Source organism: Tamandua tetradactyla, chromosome 3, assembly GCF_023851605.1.
Source record: "Tamandua tetradactyla isolate mTamTet1 chromosome 3, mTamTet1.pri, whole genome shotgun sequence".
In the NCBI taxonomy this organism is placed as follows: domain Eukaryota; kingdom Metazoa; phylum Chordata; class Mammalia; order Pilosa; family Myrmecophagidae; genus Tamandua; species Tamandua tetradactyla.
In genome coordinates this window covers 209,625,975-209,645,810 of record NC_135329.1, presented here as the reverse complement: position 1 = coordinate 209,645,810, position 19,836 = coordinate 209,625,975, and the positions used below count along the sequence as shown (strand labels likewise).

At 36.0% G+C, this 19,836-nt stretch overlaps 1 protein-coding gene and 1 pseudogene across 12 annotated transcripts in view; both read left to right on the top strand.

Annotated features, from left to right (window-relative positions):
* The window catches only part of USP40 (ubiquitin specific peptidase 40), a 163,478-nt gene that overhangs the window by 92,122 nt on the left and 51,520 nt on the right, over positions 1-19,836 (top strand). For all 12 annotated transcript variants that reach the window (XR_013173121.1, XM_077155459.1, XM_077155460.1 and 9 more), the window contains 6 exons: positions 5,933-6,019; positions 10,613-10,649; positions 12,573-12,637; positions 14,370-14,444; positions 16,736-16,862; positions 18,835-18,929. Coding sequence is in view for 11 of the 12 variants with exons in the window: in XM_077155459.1 (XP_077011574.1) it covers positions 5,933-6,019; positions 10,613-10,649; positions 12,573-12,637; positions 14,370-14,444; positions 16,736-16,862; positions 18,835-18,929 (486 nt within the window). In the remaining variant the exon portion in view is untranslated. The remainder of the gene's footprint in view (positions 1-5,932; positions 6,020-10,612; positions 10,650-12,572; positions 12,638-14,369; positions 14,445-16,735; positions 16,863-18,834; positions 18,930-19,836) is intronic.
* On the top strand, positions 6,074-6,886 carry LOC143676863 (eukaryotic translation initiation factor 4E pseudogene; annotated as a pseudogene).

Genomic DNA, 19,836 nt, shown 5'->3' with positions numbered 1-19,836 from the left:
TGTCAAATGCCTTTTCTGCATTAATCGAGATGATCGTGTGATTTTTCTACTTTGATTTGTTGATACAATATATTACATTAATTGATTTTCTTATATTGAACCATCCTTGCATACCTGGGATGAATCCTACTTGGTCATGGTGTATAATTCTTTTAATGTGTTACTGGATTCGATTTGCAAGAATTTTGTTGAAGATCTTTGCATCTATATTCATTAGAGAGATTCGTCTGTAATTTTCTTTTCTTATAATATCTTTGTCTGGCTTTGGAATGAGGGTGATGTTGGCATCATAGGATGGATTAGATAGCTGTCCCTCCTCTTCAGTTTTCTTTGAAGAGTTTGAGCAGAATTGGTACTAATTCTTTCTGGAATATTTGATAGAATTCACATGGGAAGCCATCTGGTCCTGGACTTTTTTTGGGGGGGGGAGTTCTTAATGACTGATTCAGTTTCTTTTCTTGTGATTGGTTTGTTGAGGTCATCTATTTCTTCTCTGGTCAGTATTGGTTGTTCACGTCTGTCTAGGAAGTTGTCCATTTCATCTACATTGTCTAGTTTATTAGCATAAAGTTGTTCATAGTATCCTCTCATTAACTCCTTTATTTCTGTGGGGTCAGTGGTTATGTCTCCTCTTCCATTTCTGATTTTATTTATTTGCATCCTCTCTCTCCTTCTTTTTGTCAACCTTGCTAAGGGTCCATCAGTCTTATTGATTTTTCTCATAGAACCAACTTCTGGTTTTGTTGATTTTCTCAACTGTTTTCATGTTCTCAATTTCATTTATTTCTGCTCTGTTCTTCATTGTTTCTTTCCTTTTTCTTGCTTTGGGGTTAGTTTGCTGTTTTTTCTCTAGTTCTTCCCAGTAAACAGTTAATTCCTCGATTTTTGCTTTTCTTATTTGGCATAGGCATTTAGGGCAATAAGTTCCCTCTTACTTTACTATATCCCATAAATTTTGATATGTTGTGTTTTAGTTTTCATTTGCCTCAAGATGTTTACTGATTTCTCTTGTAACTTCTTCCTTGACCCACTGGTTGTAGGTCCATATATTTGTGAATTTTCTGGCCCTCTGCCTATTATTGATTTCCAGCTTCATTCCTTTATGATCCGAGAAAGTGTTTTGTATGATTTCAGTCTTTTGTAATTTATTGAGACTTGATTTGTGACCCAGCATATGGTCTATCCTCGAGAATGATCTGTGTGCACTTGAGTAAAAATGTATCCTGCTGTTGTAGGGTGCAATGTCCTATAAGTATCTGTTAAGTTGAGTTCGTTTATTGTATTATTGAAATTCTCTGTGTCTTTATTGATTCTCTGTTTAGATGATTTGTCCATTGATGAAAGCGGGGAATTGAAGTCTCCAACTATTATGGTACATGTGTCTATTTCTCTTTTCAGGGTTTTCAGTGTTTTCCTCATGTATTTTGGAGCACTCTGACTTGGTGCATAAGTATTTATGATTGTTATGTCTTCTTGTTGAATTGTTCCTTTTATTAATACATAGTGCCCTTCTTTGTCTCTTTTTATTGTTTTACATTTGAAGTCTAATTTGTTGGTTTTAGTATAGCTACTCCTGCTCTTTTCTGATTATTGTTTGCATGATATATCTTTTCCCAACCGTTCACTTTCAACTTATGTTTGTCCTTGGGTCTAAAATGCATCTCCTGTAGACAACATATAGATGGGTCCTGGTTTTTAATCCATTCTGCCAGTCTGTGTTTTTTGATTGGGGAGTTTAATCCATTAGCATTTAGTGTTATTAGTGTAAGGGCAGTAGTTTCTTCTACCATTTTGCCTTTTGGATTTTATATGTCATATCTAATTTTTTATCTTTTTATCTTTACTGATAGTCTTCATTTCTACACTGTCCTCCGTACCGCTCTCTCCTGTCTTTTCCTGTCTGTCTGTAATGCTCCCTTTAGTATTTGTTACAGTGCCGGTCTCTTGGTCACAAATTCTCTCAGTGATTTTTTGCTTGAAAATGTTTTAATTTCCCCCTCATTTTGAAAGGACAATTTTGCTAGGTATAGAATTCCAGTTGGAAGATTTTCTCTTTTAGAGTCTTAAATATATCTTACCACAGTCTTCTTGCCTCTATGGTTTCTGCTGAGAAATCTACACATAATCTTAGTGGGTTTCCCTTGTATGTGATAGATTGCTTTTCTGTTGCTACTTTCAAAATTATCTCTTTCTCTTTGACATCTGACATTCTGATTAGTAAGTCTTGGAGTATGTCTATTTGGATCTGTTCTTTTTGGGGTACACTGTACTTCTTGGACTGTAATTTTAAGTCTTTCATCAGAGTTCAGAAATTTTCAGTGGTTTTTTCCTCCATTAGTCTTTCTCCTCCTTTTCCCTTCTCTTCTCCTTCTGGGATACCCACAACACATATATTCATGCGCTTCATGTTGTCATTCAATTCCCTGAGTCCATAGTAATATTTTTCCATTCTTTTCCCTGTATTTTCTTTTGCTTGTCAGATTATAGATGTCTCGTCCTCCAGTTTACTTATCCATCTTCTACCTCTTGAAATCTAACATTGTAGGTTTCCATTGTATTTTTCATCTCTTCTACTGTGCCTTTCATTCTCATAAGTGCTGTGATTTGTTTTTTCAGACTTTCAGTTTCTTCTTTTTGTTCTTCTCTTACCTTCTTTATAACCTCCCTCAATTCATTGATTTGACTTCTGATGAGATTTTCTCTGTCTGTTTGAACATGCTGAATTAACTGTTTCAACTCCTGTATCTCATTTGAAGTATTGTTTTGTTCCTTTGACTGCACTATATCTTCAGTTTTCCTAGTATGATTTGTTATTTTTTGCTAGCATCTAGGCATTTAATTTCCTTAATTAGTTTATTCTGGAGATTGTTTTCATTCTTTTACCTAGGATTTTCATGCTGGATGGCTTTGTTCTCTGTCTCTTCTTTGACATTCAGTTCAGCTTATTCTAGACCTCTAGCATAAGTTTTGTTTAATAGATCATAATTTTTCAGTTCTTATTTTCTTGTTTCTTGCCCTAGCTGTATGGTGTCTTCTTTTTTTCCTTATAAGGGTCTACTTAGATATTATAGACCCCAGTCAGATTTTCCCAGACCAGAGTGGCCTCCTCTCAAGAGGAAAGAGTCACCTGCCTCAGTTTTCCCTGAGGGTAAGACCAGCAGGTTGACAGAATTTCCTATGAAGCTTCTAGACTCTGTGTTTTTCCTGTCCTGCCCAGTGTGTGGCACTTTTCTGCCTGCAGGTCCCACTAGCATAAGTGATGTGTTACCTTTAACTTCAGCAGACTCTCCCTGCTGGGAGAGTTGTCCTGGGAAAGGCACAGCGTGTAGGGAATTACCTCCTTTCACCTGACCAGCCTCTTTGTCACACAAGTTTAATTCCGCCCTTTCCTGGGGTAGTTGGAGTCTGAGAAGCCTTGCAGTTGTAAAAAAAAAAAAAAAAATTACTTTTCAGAGCAGGGCCCCTGTTCCTTGGATTTGCCAATCAAAAGCTTAAGTTGGTACATTGCTCTGTGTATCTCCAGGTCCTATTTGCCCCCTCCATTTTTTTATTTTAAGGGTCCAGACTTCTTCAAGTATTTTGTGCTGTCCAATCCAAAAAACCTGTTTGTTTTTTGGATTTTTTTTCCTGTCAGTCCTGTCCCCTCTGCATCAGTGGGGATGGGCAGGGTGAGAGGGGTGGGGAACTAGTAACTTTAATTTTTATTTGAAGTTTAGCTGAGCTGGGGACCTATTTTTAGTAGTCAGAGTTTGTTAATTAATTTCACAGTTAGAGCTTGGTTGAGCTCAGCCCCTTGCTGCTAGTAAAGTCTCTTTCTTTTCCCCTCTGGGAATCAGCCTGTAAGGAAGGGGCGCTGGCCTCCATAGCTTGGGGGCCTCGCGGTTCTGGGTAGGATCACAGCTGGTCCAGACTGGTATACACTGTGTTTCCAGTCACTGATGTGGCCCTAGCAGTTGTTCTGTACTATTCTTGGCTATTTACTAGCTGCTCTGGAGGACGAACTAAATTCCATACATCACTAAGCCACCATCTTAGTAGACTCGTTCTAATTGTGATTTTTCCGAGAAACCCCATCTTACATCTCAATTTGATTTTGATGTATGACAATAACCAGACTTCTTCTGAATGACTAATTGTTCCAGTACCATTTTATGAATTATTCTTTTCCCTACTAATTTCCACATATAAATCACACTTACCCTGCTTTGCTACAGTTAAGGCAAAATGACACAGACATTCACACACACACACACACACACACACACACACACACATACATATATATACACAACAGAAGAATGAGTTAGAACTTGGATTTAAAATGTAGTTTTCTTAGGATCAAGAGCTCTTTCCTTATAGTTTCATTAAGCTAGGGACCATGTGGAATGCTTGTTTTTCAGAAAACACCTCATTTAATTTAGAGTGGGGAGAGTGTATTGCAGGTGGGGTGGGTCCTATGGGCCTCTTAGAAGATGAAACAGGTTTAGGATAGGAAGGGGCAGAGAGAAGAATGAAGAAAAGGAGTAAAGGTGTGGAGGTGGAATTGCTGATGTTGAAAGGCTGCAAAAGAGGTCACAGCAGTTGTAACCAGAGGCTTATTTAGGAAAGTAGCCAGAGGAAAAAGTGGTGGGGGGTGGGGGATATTAGGTAGTAGGAAATTTGATCATTTTTCCAAGGAGTCTGGATTTTATCCCACAGATAATGGTGAACATTGAGGCAAAGAGGGGATATTGAGTGCATGTGTTTCAGGGCTGGGAACAACACACCCTGTATTTTAGAAAGATGAATCTGGTAGATATATAGGGTATTTGGGAACAGGGAAGTCTGGAGGTGGAGAGGCCAAACAGGAAACTCATGGCCAAGGAAATGGTGACAAAGATGGGCTGAATGATCCAGACACCATGCAGGAAGATAGGACTTGGTGAGTAGATGGGGGGGGGAATGTGGAGGACAGCCAGAGATAATGCTGCAGCCCAGCCAAGAAACATTAAGTCAATTGAAAGCTTTATGAGTGGCCAGGTATTTTTACATTTTAAGATATATGAGATTAGGGAGCATCTTAAAGTCAGTGGCATCTTGCCATTATGGCTGGCATTGTTCTGTCTTAATACATAAAATAATGAATCTAACAATCAGTGGCATTTTAGTTTTAATGAAATACAGTATACTGACTTAAAACTTTCTTACTCCCTCCAATAATAAAATATTCTCAGTAAAGCCTTTTTTTTTTCCCTTGTCTTTATCAGTATTTCTTTTCTTTCTAAAATATCATTAGGCTGACCTTTGCTAGAAGTCCTACCTATTTAATAACTTTTATTGTAATGCAAAAGTCATAATGATATCCTTATTGTTAGTACTCTTTTTCAAGGAAATCTAGATTTATATCGAGTTACCTGTTGTTCCTAGCTCCACTTCATTAGTTTCCCAGCTACATTCCCCTTTAATTTGCTTTTTCCTTGACTTTTAACAAGTAGTAGTGCATGACAAGCTGATAGAAGGAAAAGCATGTCAAGTGAAGTTGGGTTAGAAAGAAAAAGAGTTGTATGGAACCCAAGACAAGAGATCAGATTTGTATTTTTCTTAGGGGATCTTGGGTATTATAGTGTATGGATTTCCTGGACCGAAAATAAACAAGTGACTGAGAGAAAAAAAGAGTTCATACTTCCTGTGTATAGTAATTGCAAAAGCCTGTGGGGAGTGACTGAGACAGAGATGGAGATCATAACAGAAGAGAGAGTGTCTGTGTGATATGTTTTCTAGGTAAAAATTATTCTTTAAATTGTAACATTGAATTATTCAATATAGTCTTATTTTTATGTAATTTTAAATGTTTATTAAACTTTCATGGACCCTAGACTTTTCTTCTTAATTTATATTTATAATATTTTAAAATTCAGATTAAAGTGCATTCGTATTTCTATCTTGATCTTAGCTATTCCTGTTTTTCACTACGGGGAGTGACGTTCAACCTGGGACAGAGATGGAGATCATAGTAGAAGAAACAACATCTGTGAGAGATGTGAGTAACTTTATTTTTTTGTTTTCAGCGGCAGTGGGTGTTTGACAGGGGAAATAATAGCAGCCTGTATTAGAATTTTGGTCCTAAGACCAGGGTTGACACATATACATCAAAGAATTCTGTGTACTCACTACTGTTTTGGGAGCTTGGCAATTGATGATCCAGTTGCAATTTTTAAAAAATAAGATTACCAAGATCAATCTAAGATGGTGACTGTGGAACCGGAAGTCAGCCCTGCTCCTAATCCCCCACCTGCAGAGGAGAAAACAGAATCTAATCAGGAGGTTACTAACCCAGAACACTATATTAAACATCCACCATTGAACAGATGGGTGCTTTGGCTTTAAAAGTAATAAAAAACAAAATTTGACAAACAAGCCTACAACTGATCTCTAAGTTTGATACCATTGAAGACTTTTGGCCTCTGTACAACCATAGCCAATTGTCTACTAATTTAATTCCTGGCTGTGACTACTCATTTTTTAAGGATGATATTCAGCCTATGTGGGAAGATGAAAAAAAAAAACAAAAGAGGAGGACGATGGCTAATTACATTGAGCAAACAGCAGGAGACGAAGTGACCTCAATTGGTTTTGGCTAGAAACTATGTTGTGCCTTATTGGAGAATCTTTTGATGACCACAGCGATGATCTGTGTGGAATCATCGTAAATGTTAGAACTAAAGGTGATAAGATAGCAATATGGACTACTGAATGTGAACACAGAGAAGCTGTTACACATCTAGGGAGGGTATACAAGAACGATTAGGACTTCCTCCAAAGATGGTGATTGGTTATCAGTCCCATCCTGACACCACTACTAAGGGCGGCTCCATTAAACACCATTAAAAATAGGTTTGTTGCTTAAGAAAACACTTTCTGAATGTTCTCACAGCATACTGTGTCAAGCGGTCGAGATTTGGGAGCTGAACCAAAGCCTCTTCAAAAGCAGAGTGGACTGCATTTAAATTTGATTTCCATCTAAATGTTGCTAAGACATAAGAGAAGTTTCATTCCCCTTTGTCTTGTACATCTGTGTTCATATATTATTATTATTTTTTATTTTGGCTAGCATATCCACTTTCACAATCAAAGAATATACTGTATATTCAGTATATATTGTCCCCAGTATCTATAAATATGTTCAACCCACTCTGTAATAGCTAAGTAGAATTACCATTACAAACACATTTACCCATCCACAATACTGGAAAAAAGAATTTGTATTTCTATATCTTAAAGGAAAAAAGTTCTGTTTATGTTCCGCTGTATGCAAGAGCATATTTTGCTGGTTAGAAAGAATATAATGTATACTGTTTTCTAGCAGTTTTTTTTTCTTTTCACAGCATGTCTTTGTTGTACTCTTGCTGATGTCTGTTAGATTTTAATTTATTTGTTTTATTTATTTGTTTCTTATAATTTATAATTATAATTTTATAATTCTCCAGTAAAGCACAGCAGAGTCTGTAGCTTGATAACTTGATAACATTAGTGATTCTGATTTCAATTGTTCATGTGTTTTGCTTTTTTTTCTTCATCATGTAACATTGGTGAAGGATCCAGGAATATGACACAAAGGTGATATAAACATTAATTTTGTGCAAATAATAATAATATTACCATTGTTGGGTTTTTTTCCTTTCTTGATTATCAGTAGTACTTGTTCATTGCAGAAATTTAGAATATGCAGAAATGATTTAAAAAATTAGAGTCCCACATTACGTCTTTTTCCACCATTATTAATATTTTGATTTATTTCCTTCTGGTATTTTTAGTTAACATACATAAACTCTCTCATCTGCACACAAGTGTGACTATAGATGTGTATGTGTGTGTGTAATAAAGCAAAAATAATTATATTGGTGTGATTGAGAACTGGGATAAATAAAAATCAATAAAGTTAAATAAAAACCCTGTACTTAAGGATTTGAATTAGAAGAGTCAGAATTTAAAAAAATACTTTTCTAGCTCTGTCCACTGAAACAGCATAGAAACAGTGACCAACCTGGTAGCAGCAAGCACTCTTAACACCTAGATTGCCAGATTGTGGTCACTAAATACCATTTCCTATTAAAAGAAAACCAGGGCTTCTTGGAGTAATGCCCAGTTCAATGGTTAGGTCAGGAAACATATTGAATGAGCCTGGAGCATTTTGAAACTGTAAACAGTAAAACTAACAGACTACAGGGATCATCAGAAAGACTTAGGCACTCTAGTCAAAGATGAGAGTTTGCACATCAAAATGAGAAAAAGAATTAAAATTGAAGCTCTTACATAACATGCATGAATTCTTAATGATTGTAATAAAACATTCATTGGTTAACTGTGGTGGATGCTAAAGAATACAAAATGAAAGAATCTCAGGCATTTTCCCATTTCTCCTTTGCAAACTATGCCTCAGGGTTACAAAAGAGAGGTGAAAATTTTTTTTCCCCTTTATAGACATATTTCAGTGAATAAAGAGAGGAATTTTAGAATTCTTCAATTTGTTCAACTTCTAATGAATTTATGAATCAACTCAGTGATCTTCAAAGACTGCTAAAAAGCCCCCCAACTGGGCGGGCCGCGGTGGCTCAGCGGGCAAAGTGCTTGCCTGCTATGCCGGAGGACCTCGGTTCGATTCCCGGCCCCAGCCCATGTAACGAAAACGGAGAAACAAAATACAAGAAAATGTTTAAAAGATGTTTCCCTTTCTTCCTCTCTTCCTTCCTTCTATCCTTCCTTCCTTCTCTCTGTAAAAAAAAAAAAAAAAAAAAAAAAAAAAAAAAAAAAGCCCCCCAACTGACACTGAGAATTATAGAAGTTCAATACAATACCCAAGACATTCTTGAGCCTCTCCCCCGCCAAACAAACTGAACCTAAGTCTGATCAAGCCTCCAGATCCAAGTACCATAGTTTAAGAAATGCAAGGTGACAGAAAAATATGTTATATGCACATGGGAATGCAGTTAACAAAATCCGGAATGTGGAAAATTCTTCAACAAATAATTTGCAGGGAGTAGGGGCACCCTGAGGAGACTTAAGAGTTGCATTTTATGGACCTTACTTGGACCTTGATTCAAACCAAAAGAACTTTAAATAATTATTTAAGAGAAAGAAGGGAAATTTGAACACTGGATATTTGCTGATATTAAGGCATTCTTAATTTTTTTGGGAGGCCATAATCATTTGGGGGTTACGATTGTAAAAGGATTGCTTATCTTTCAGAAATACATGCGAAATATTTGCAAATGATATGATATCCAGGATTTGCTTCACAAGACTCTGGGAGAAGGGGGGGCAGTAGGGGGGAGTGTTGACTCACAAGATTAGCCATAGTAATAACTGAGACTGGGTGAAGGGTACTTGAGGGTTCATTTTACTGTTCTTGGCATGCATTTGAAATTTTCCATGGTAAAAATATGTTAAGAATAAACATTTTTACCCTTTGCTATAGGCTATAAATATTTTTCCAGTTTTTCATTTGCTTTTTTACTTTATGTATTTTCTTCTTGGTGTGTCTGTGTGTGTGTGTGTGTTGGTGGCGGTGGTGGTTTGTTTGTTTCAGAGAAAGAAATCACAAAATTTTCAAAGGAGCATTGCATATGTCTTTCTGTTCCCCCTTGAACCCCTTGTGCCCTGCCACTCCACTGAAACAGCTTGTGTCAAAGTCCTTAGTGACCTGCCTCCCTGTTGCTAAGTCCAAGGAGCATTTCCCAGTCTTTATCCTATAGTATCAGCAACATTTGACATGGCTGATCACTCTGTTCTTTGAAACACTGTTTGCCCTTGGCTTCCAGAAGATTTCTCTGCAGATTTTCTTCCACCTCCTTCCTCAGTTTGCTCTTTCCTCTCTCCTCCCCATCTGTTGAGCATGCCAGAGCCTGGAAATCAGGCCTCTCCCCAGAACCAGCTGCCTTTGGTTGTCTGCTTCATGGCAGAATTCCTCATCTTCTCCCTCAAATATACTCCACTCACATTTTTCTCTTCTTCACTTGAGTGACACATTTTTCTACTTGCCCAGGCCAAAAACCTTGGCATCATATTTGATTCCTTTCTTTTTCTTAGTTCACTTCCAGTTTTTTTTAGGAAATAAAAACCCTTTTGATTCTACCATTAAAATGTATGTAGGATATGACCACATCTCAGTCCCTCCACTGCTCTCACTTTGGTCAAACCCATCACAATCTCATCTGCATTATTCCAGCAGTGTCCTTCCTGATCTACCCACCTCTAACCTTGCACCCCCCAGGGACTGTTCTTATAGTACACTGATCTTTTAAAATGTGAGTCATAGTCAATCCTGTACTCACAATCCACCAGTGGTTTCCCATCTAAGAGTAAGACCCAAAGTCTTAGAATGACCTTGAAAGGCCCTTTGTGGTCTGCTGTTTTGTTTTGGTTTTTTTGTCTTGCTGAATTGGCCCTACCTGTATCTTGAGGAGAGCTGATTTTATGTCATCTTAACTATGTATATCTTTATTCGGGGATCATTAAAATTATCAGTCTTAAATAGGCCTAGGTCCCCAAATTGGTGTGTCTCACAATACTGTAATTCAGTAACAGAAAACTTAACATTGAATATAACTTCTTTTTTTTTTTTTTTTTTTTACAGTGTTTAAAGATAATGCTAGAAAAATCTGGCACACCAGGTAAGTTATATCACAATGATATAATCTTATATACGTCCTTGACTTAAAATAAATTATCTGTAAGCATAATGAAAACTTAAAGCTCTTTTTTCTCCAGGATTCAGTTACACATGACATTTCTCAGTGTGCATAATGAATTCTCCTGCTTGTTTAAGCTAAAAGAAAGCTAGTGGTAGGTTATTGCTGAATTAAGAGAACCTATGGAAGAACTAGCAAAGGTACAAAAGTGATAAAGCCAAGATTTGTAACTCAGGTCTTGCACTGCTGTTTTTTGTTGATTTTTTTTTAATCTTCCTGCTTCATAATTTCAATGCATTTCTATCTCATGCCAATATTTTTATAATATAGATTAAGCAATGTGATAGGAATGAAGAAAGTAAATCCAGGGTCTCTAAAAGTAGCAGTCTGGGTGGAATCATGTCAGTGAACTTGATGAGACATTACGCTCTCTCATTATAGTGCTTTGCTGTTTTCACAACTTCATTAAAATAGAGGTGTGGGGCTCCCTTATCTCAAAGGAAAATTAATCGTATTCTGGGTGCAAACACTTCGTTTATGTATGTTAACTAAAAATACCAGAAGGAAATAAATCAAAATATTAATAATGGTGGAAAAAGACATAATGTGGGACTCTAATTTTTTAAATCATTTCTGCATATTCTAAATTTCTGCAATGAACAAGTACTACTGATAATCAAGAAAGGAAAAAAACCCAACAATGGTAATATTATTATTATTTGCACAAAATTAATGTTTATATCACCTTTGTGTCATATTCCTGGATCCTTCACCAATGTTACATGATGAAGAAAAAAAAGCAAAACACATGAACAATTGAAATCAGAATCACTAATGTTATCAAGTTATCAAGCTACAGAAGCTTCACAGGCATCATCGCATTTCATCTCGACAACAGTCCTATCATGCAGGAATCATCATCTGTTCCCATTTGCAGATGAGGAAACAGACTGATAAAGGTTAAATGGCTTTTCCAGATTTAGACAGCAAGTAACTGGGTCTGTGACCCATGCTGTACTATGAAGTAATGATGTTCATTTTACATGTATTGGTGGTTTCTTTAATATAATTTTATTTTATTAGGTAAGTTGCAGGTTTACAAAAAAATCATGCAGAAAATACAATTTCCTTATAGTCCTTACCCCCCACACACACCACCCCAGCATTATGAACCTTTCCATTAGTGTGGTATTTTTGTCATAATTGATGAAAGAATATTATTATAACTGTACTGTTAACTATAGTCTGTAGTTTATAGTAGAGTTCACTGTGTTGTAGAGTGCAATGTAAAATTTCCCCTTTTAACCTCATTCAACTATGTAATTCAGTGGTGTTAACTACATTCAAAATGTTGTGCTATAGTCATCATCATCCATTACCAAAACTTTTTCATCACCCTAAATGGAAATTTTGTATCAATTAAGTATTAACTCTTTATTCCCTTCCTCACCTTGGCCTCTCTAGTTTCTGAGGCTTCGAGTTTGGCTTATTCTAATTATTCCATATCAACGAGATCATACAATAGTTGCCCTTTTGTGTCTGGCTTATTTCACTTAACATGTTGTCTTCAAGGTTGTATATATCTATCTATATATATAGATAGGTATATATACTGATGTGTAATGGGTATATATGTGTATAGGTAAATAATAGAGATATAAAGTAAACATTGTATGATAGTAATAAGTATTGTTTTTACTTCACAATAGACAGTTCTCAGTGGAAGAAAAGGTGAATTAACCGAATTGGAGGAACAACATAAATTTTTTCATGTCACGCATGCTCTGGATTAATGATTATTAGCAGATCAAATACCTGTTTATTTATACGGAGGGTCATTCCTGAGAAACTCTTAAAATACATTCTTCTGAATTTTTTTTAATCCTGATTTTACTTCCTTCATAGGAGACATGTGGCATTTACGAAAAATGGATTGGTGTTATGAAACTGGGGAGCCTTTATGTGAAGAAGTAAGATTATTTCTAAACATTTTATCTTTAAAAATGATTGAGCTTATTTTGTATTTTCATATACCAAATACATCTACTCCACTCGTGAAAAATTCCAGAGAAAGCTTGGATTACTATTTTTTAGAATAGTGATGGGTCTACTTTTTTCTTACTCTCGTTTTTTGATAGAGTCAGAGGTCAAGTCTTAGCTAAATGGCAATTGTTTCTAAATCTATGATTGCTCTCCTTTCCATCTGACTAGTCCCTAGGAGTAGTAGTTCATCATTATGAGGCAGTGAAGTTCAGAGAACAAAGGATATTCGAACTAATGAAACCATTTGAAGATATATTCTGATTTTTGCATCCTGAATGTTTTAATCTCAGAGTTTCCCTGTAAGTCAATGATAGCAGAATCCATCTTACAAACCATTTGCCTGGGCTCTGGTCTAAACTCCATCTCTAGATCATGCCAAACTCTTGGGCTAGCTAGCCTTTGAACCAGTTTTACCACAAAATAAGTTATAATCCTGTTAGTCTTCTCTTTGATGATCCATATAGCATCAGACCTTCCAGTCCAAATACATGCCCTTCTGAAGTAGACCTAAAAGGAAGCTCTATGAGAAAACTTACATTATGCTGGTCAGCTGCCCTTTTCCCCAGTCTCTGTTTGCCACTCTATTCAGTAATAGGCATTGAACATCAGCAGAGGTTGATTGAAGCCAGTGTTCTGAGACCTCCCACTGGAACCCTCTTTGTTCTATCGCAGTCGGTAGGTCACTATGAAGAGGTCCCTCTTGGATCTTGGCCAAGAGTTTGACTACATGAAGTAAGAAGTGGACCTCAAAGTATTGTCAGGACGTATGGTTTGGATGTGAATAGTATCTGTACTCAAATGGTTTCAGCCTTTTCATATCTGTAATTCCCAAATCTGTATCAAATAGTTTATGTAAAAACAAACTCATTACCCTCAAAACTGGCTTCTTTTTTCAAAATTGCTGCCTCTCTTTCCCAGCCTAATCTTTACAGACTACAATATGATTTACACACCTCATCTTTCATCCTTTATATTTCATCTCAGTTCTTTTTTTTGGGGGGGGGTTGCCTCTTACCTAAATTACTATAATCCCTGGCTTCCCTGAACCTACGTGGTCCTCACTTTGAAACATCGCATGTGTAGCAGGCAGATTCAGCTTTAAAAACTCTGCCTCAGAGTTTTTCTGAGTGCCTTCTTTTTTTCATAGCTGCTGAAGACTCCTGTATTTTTAGGTCAAACCCTTCGTCCTGTGTCTCTATCCTTCCAGACCAGTTTCATTTCCTAAAACTCTGTAATTGGTACTTCCCATTCCAGCAAGTCTAGTTTCTTGACTCTTTGAAACACATCATAGTTATTCTCGTCCTTAATTTCCAACTTGTCCTTCTCTTCATGACAGCTCCCTTCTCTTCACACTTAGCTTTCCAAATCCAGCCCATCTTTTTAGGCCTAACTAAAATTTCATCTTTTGTAAGTCAGTCTCACATTTCTCACCGCATCCATCTCCCATTCCTCTGATCTTTTAGGTCCCACAATTTAATATATAATGACATGCTATGTCTATGCTCTTGGCTGATTTCTGATCTCTTCAAAATCTCCTTTATTTATTCATTTATGTATTTTTGGAAAAGGTAATAGAGGCACAGGGTAAAAAAAAATCCACTGATCTGTTTGTTCCTTTCAGAAGTCATAAGTGACCAAAAAGAATTTCTGTATTCCCAGGATGCAACACTGAAAGAGCTTATGATATGTTCTGGAGATACTTTGGTTTTAATTGAAGGGAAACTTCCCACTACGGTAAGATTTTGTTTCTGAATGGACATTTTGTGAGTAACCATTATTATTTTCTGATCACAAAGGTGATATATTCTCATTGTGGGAAAATGGGGAAGTATAGACATATACAGAATAGAAAATTTAACCAAGATCCTATCAACCAGACAGGTACCATAGTTTACATTTTTATGTATTTCTTTCCTGTGAATGTTTTTAAAACAAATCGAAATGAACTGTACAAAAATAGTATTTCCTAATTTTTGTAATTAACATTTTAACCTGATCACAAAATTCAGAAACAATCCTTATATCTAAGGTATGATTTACCTGTTTCCTATTTACAAAAGCAAAAATGGCCCCAAATTCCACCATTCAGGTAACCATTTGCTCATAATTACAAAATTCACACAGCACAGAAGGGCTGTAAGATGAAAAATGAAAGTCACTCCCACATCTCTCTCCCCAGAGAGAGCCACTGTTAACTGTTTTCTTAAATATCCTTCCGAGAAAAATCTAGGCCTATTTTGTATGCTGGATGTAAATATGTGCATATCGTTTTTAAAGTTTACCTAAAAGAGGTCGTATTCTCTATATGGTTCTGCCTTGCTTTTGCATTTGTTGCACTTACTCTATCTCAGGGATCACTTCATATCAGTACATATGGATCTACCTTATTGTTTTTCATAACTTCATAGAATTCTACTGTAGTTGGTACTGTGATCGTTAATTTCTTGAATAGGTAATACTCATAGTACTAAATTCAAATGTATAAAAAGCTGTGCGGGAGAACATGAGTTCACATGAGTCTCCCTTCCCTCCCTGTCCCCAGATACCTAGTATCTTCTCCCCATAGGCAGCCACTTTCCTCCAGATCCTTCCGGAGATATATACTTTTTAAAGCACACACACAAGGGTGTGTATGTATATATATGCACATCTTTTGACCTTTTTTTACACAGAAGATTATATGTAGACATCCTGTCTTTTTCTTTCATTAATATTATCTCCATTTATGTGCTGAACAGTACATATAAAGCTACCTCATTCTATTTAATGGCTACCTAATAGTCCAAAATATGGAGATATTGCATTTTATGTAACCAGTCTCTTGTAAAAGAATATCTAGTTTGTTTTCAGTCTTCTGTTGGTACAAGTAACACTGCAAAAAATATCTGTCATTTTGTATGTGTGCCAGTATTTGTCTATAGGATAAATTCCTAGAAATAAAATTGCTAGGTCCCGAGTCATGACATAACATCATGTAGTCAGTCTTCTAAAGAGGGGGCTTCAGCTTGTTTCATGGTTTTTGCTAACAAAAACCATCAGCAGAGAATATCTTTGCATCTGCAGCTTTGTGTATGCCTGTGCTAATGTATCAGTGGGTAGAGTCCTAACTGTGGTATGGCTGGTCAGAAATTTTGAGCATTTTAAATTTCAATAGTGCCAAATTACCCTCCCAAAACATCACAGCAGTTTACACCTACCACCAATGTATGACTGTTGAAGTTTACTGATATTTTTACCCACACAGAATATTATTAGCTTTCTGGTTTTTGACAGTCTGGTAGGTGAATAAGATGAAAGTTTGTTCCTCTGATTTATATTGAATCATTTCAGTGAACGGAGGTTTAGTATTTGTCCATCTTTACTAGTGTGATAAACAGAAAAAATTCTCACTTAAATCTGCATTTTTTGTGATATATAGTTGAAATATTTTGCATGTTTTTTCACATTCTTAGTTTCTGTTGTTGGGAATTGAGCAGTGAAACAACATCTCTTCTCCCTCAATAAATCTACTGAAGTTCTTTACTTTTTTTTTTAAGAGGTAAGGAAGAACCAGCCAAATGAGTGAAAAACTGAATTACAGGATATGTTTAAGGGAATGGGTTTATTTTGTGTCTTGTACACACAGGGATCCAACTTAGATGAATAGGTTGTTGCTAAAAATGAAGATTGTTTATAAATGGTGTATTATACTAATGTTCTTATTTATTTAGTGAAATATTGTGAATATGTATTTATATTGTTTGGTTAAATATTTTATCATTTTGTACTTTATTTTATCTTCTAAGATACTTTTAGACTGACTAAAAGAAACATTTTAGTCAGTTATCTGAAAGTCTGATATTTATTATTTTAAACTTTTGATTTTAAAAGCAAATATAATACATTGGCAGCTAAGTACTAAAGGAAAAAATAATTTAAAATTTGAGGAGCATTTTGTTTTGAAGACATTTCTGTCCATGCAAGTAGAATTGGAGGTTCACTTATTCTTTGTACATCACAGCAGTTAGAAATGCTCCATTCTTCAGGGTTTCCTGAAGGTGCCCATCTGGTGGTACCAGCCACAGGTTCCCTCGGGACACTGGAAGAGTCATGTAGACCAGAAGAGCTGTGCTGTTTCTCCAGGCACAGCCCAGACAGCTCCTTCCACGCAAGGTGAGAACAGAATAGAACTGCTACTGCCAGTGCATCCTTAAGAAAGTAAAAGGACTGTTTCTGCTCAAAGAGTCCCTTTACATGCCTATTTCACAAAGTGTAAGGTAGAAAAGGAGACCCTATTTACTCCATAATCATTCCATAATAATAACAGCACCTTATTTTTATTATAGTGCCTTATAATCTGTACAAAGCACTGTGTGTGTGTGTGTATGCACATATTTGCCTTTATTAGTACATCAATATATTACACTTCTTCCAAGAACTCTTTTGTATCATTTCTCAAGAACTTCATGACAGTGGGAGTAGAGAGTCTATTTATTACAGTATCCCAGGAGGATATTGAAGATTGAATCAATGGTCGTGACTTGACTACAGCCCACAGGGCAACAAGCTGGACTGTGGACTTCCACATTTCCTGGTCCATTGGTCTTACACCAGACCTAGCACCTGCTTCTGGTGCATTCCACCTTACCTCACTGACCCTAAGAAGAAACACACAGTGCAGGCATAGTGTTTTATTCTAGGTTGCTTCTCCACAGACAAAATGCAGCATATACATTGTAATGTGCAGGAAGTCACTTGCAATGAGATCTGGTTGCCTTTGATAAAAATGAATATCTATTCATTATAACAAAAGCACAAATGAATTTCCTTTGTAACTAAAGAGAACGTATTTTTGGTAGGGCCAACTGTTTGAGTGTGTGTATATATATTTTTTTATCATGCTATACTTAATTAGCTTGTTTAGTATCTTGAAGTATATCATATATTTTTTGACATTCTTTTTATCTTAATTCTCAGTAGTGAAATTAATATGAATGAATCAGGGTTTTACTCTTTGAAGTTATGATTATAGAGCAATAAAATATTTGATGATTGAATTAGCTATGAGTTATTTCTTGGTTGAATTACACTTGTTTAAGTTAACTAAATCTAAAACATTTTGGTGACAGAATAATTACATATAGAGTTGGATACAAATTTTTTAAATGTTTTTAATCATTTTAAAATTTACTCCATGAAAGTAAAAGAACAAGGTTAAATTTTTTGGTAATATTTCTAGATTATAACATATGGGAACTACATTTCATTCTTTAGAATTTCCTAAAAGTATCTTTTGGGTAGTGCCCATCTGTAGTGTCCTTAAGGCACGAGAAGAGCCAACCATACATGAACAGAGCTTTTTCACTTAATTTCTTATAATCTGTATAGAATTTATTATGTATTAGCAGGATGTACAACAATAAACAAAGACATTTTTAAAGTAAAAGTGAGTGGAAATATTCCAAGTTATGAATTAGTTACCATTCTTATATCCAGAGTTTTAGATGAGAGCATATTGCTTTCCCTTTTTTAACACAAGGAAAAAGCCTTTGTTGTTGCCAAGGAATTCTTTGTCCAGTGACTTTCTCTTGGGCACTGACTGTGGTAGCCATCATACCAGGCCCCAAGAGAGGAGCAAGTTCTGTGGCCCACCCCTCTTGAAAGGCATATGCTTTGAAGGAGATAGATTTAAAAAGACAAAAAAACATACCCATACACAAGGAAAACAGGCTAACAAAATAGTAACACATTGGAGTGTTATGAGAGAAAGAAACAAGTAGGTAATATAAAGAAAAAGGAGGGGTGACCTATTTCATATAGATTGATCAGCAGAATCCTGTATGAAGAAGGCAAGAGTATGGAAAATAGCATTCTAGGTAAACAGAACAAATGTAAAGCTCCTCAAATCCTTGATTGTGAGAAAAACATGAAATACAACAAAAAACATGCACCCTGACCGTTTCCAGACAGTGCTTCCTCACTTTGGAAGTCATGAGGGAGCAAGTTCAAGACACTCATATTCGAAATACATTGAACAGACTTTTAATAAACCTACTTACAATATCAGAACATGGCATGTATTTCAGAAATAGGTAATGAATGCATTTAAAGCTTCTTTCTAACATCCAGTTCTGTTTCTGTGAAGGTGCTCCTGGCAACGTGCATGAGGAAATTGCCCTCCACTACTTGGGTGATGTAGAAATCTCAGAAGACGCTGCCTTGGTGGACCTGAAGTTTCAGGTTAGACTTCTGACCACAGACTACATTAGTGGTGACATGGCTTCTTCCAGTGAGATATTAATGTCTTCTTCTATTTCCTTTTCCCTCAATTACAGTTTGTTCTGTTGTGGCATTTGTTATATGCCATGTTCACTGCTAAGTACCCAATAGGCCACACAAACACATGACTCAGACTTCTCCCTGGTATTTGTTTCTCCCAGCTACCCTTGTGGCTTTCATGTATTCCTCCCTGACAGGCATGCTGTGCTTTCATTTGAATCTGTCCTCAGCAGCTTGTGACTTATGTTCATTTTGATTTTTTAGGGAAACATGGTTATTGAAACATTTGTAAAGAATTCACTTTACTCCTTTATTTATATTACGTTGCTTTCTTATCATTGTGATCCGTATGTTAAATGTTGCTAGTTAAAAGCTTTTTTTATTGATTTTCTAGGAGATCAGAATATCAATTTTGATGTCAGGATGTTAAACCAGACATTATATTGTTTTCTTATTCATTAACATTCATAGCAAAAGGAGTGTTTTGTCCAAATGGAAAAGCTGGATTAAGTACAATGCAAAATGGTTAAGAAACATACTATCGCCAGACTGAAATGAACATCCCTTCTTCCTCTTGAGGGGAAAAAAGTGGGGATGTATAATATGAATCAGTCATTGATATTTGACTTTTCCCATGTGTCCTAAATGTATGAAATAACATCCTCAAAAGCAAATCTTATTCTTATGAGAACAAGTGGGATGACATTTTTCCTTACTTTAGGTTGAAAGATACGAAATTGCTGGTTTCTTTGGCAAAAAAATAACATGGGTGAATATTGGCAATTTTAATAGATAATACTTAAAGGTATCTACTCCTATAGAATTAGAACACATCAATTTGGGCATAACAGTTGGATCCAAAGATAAT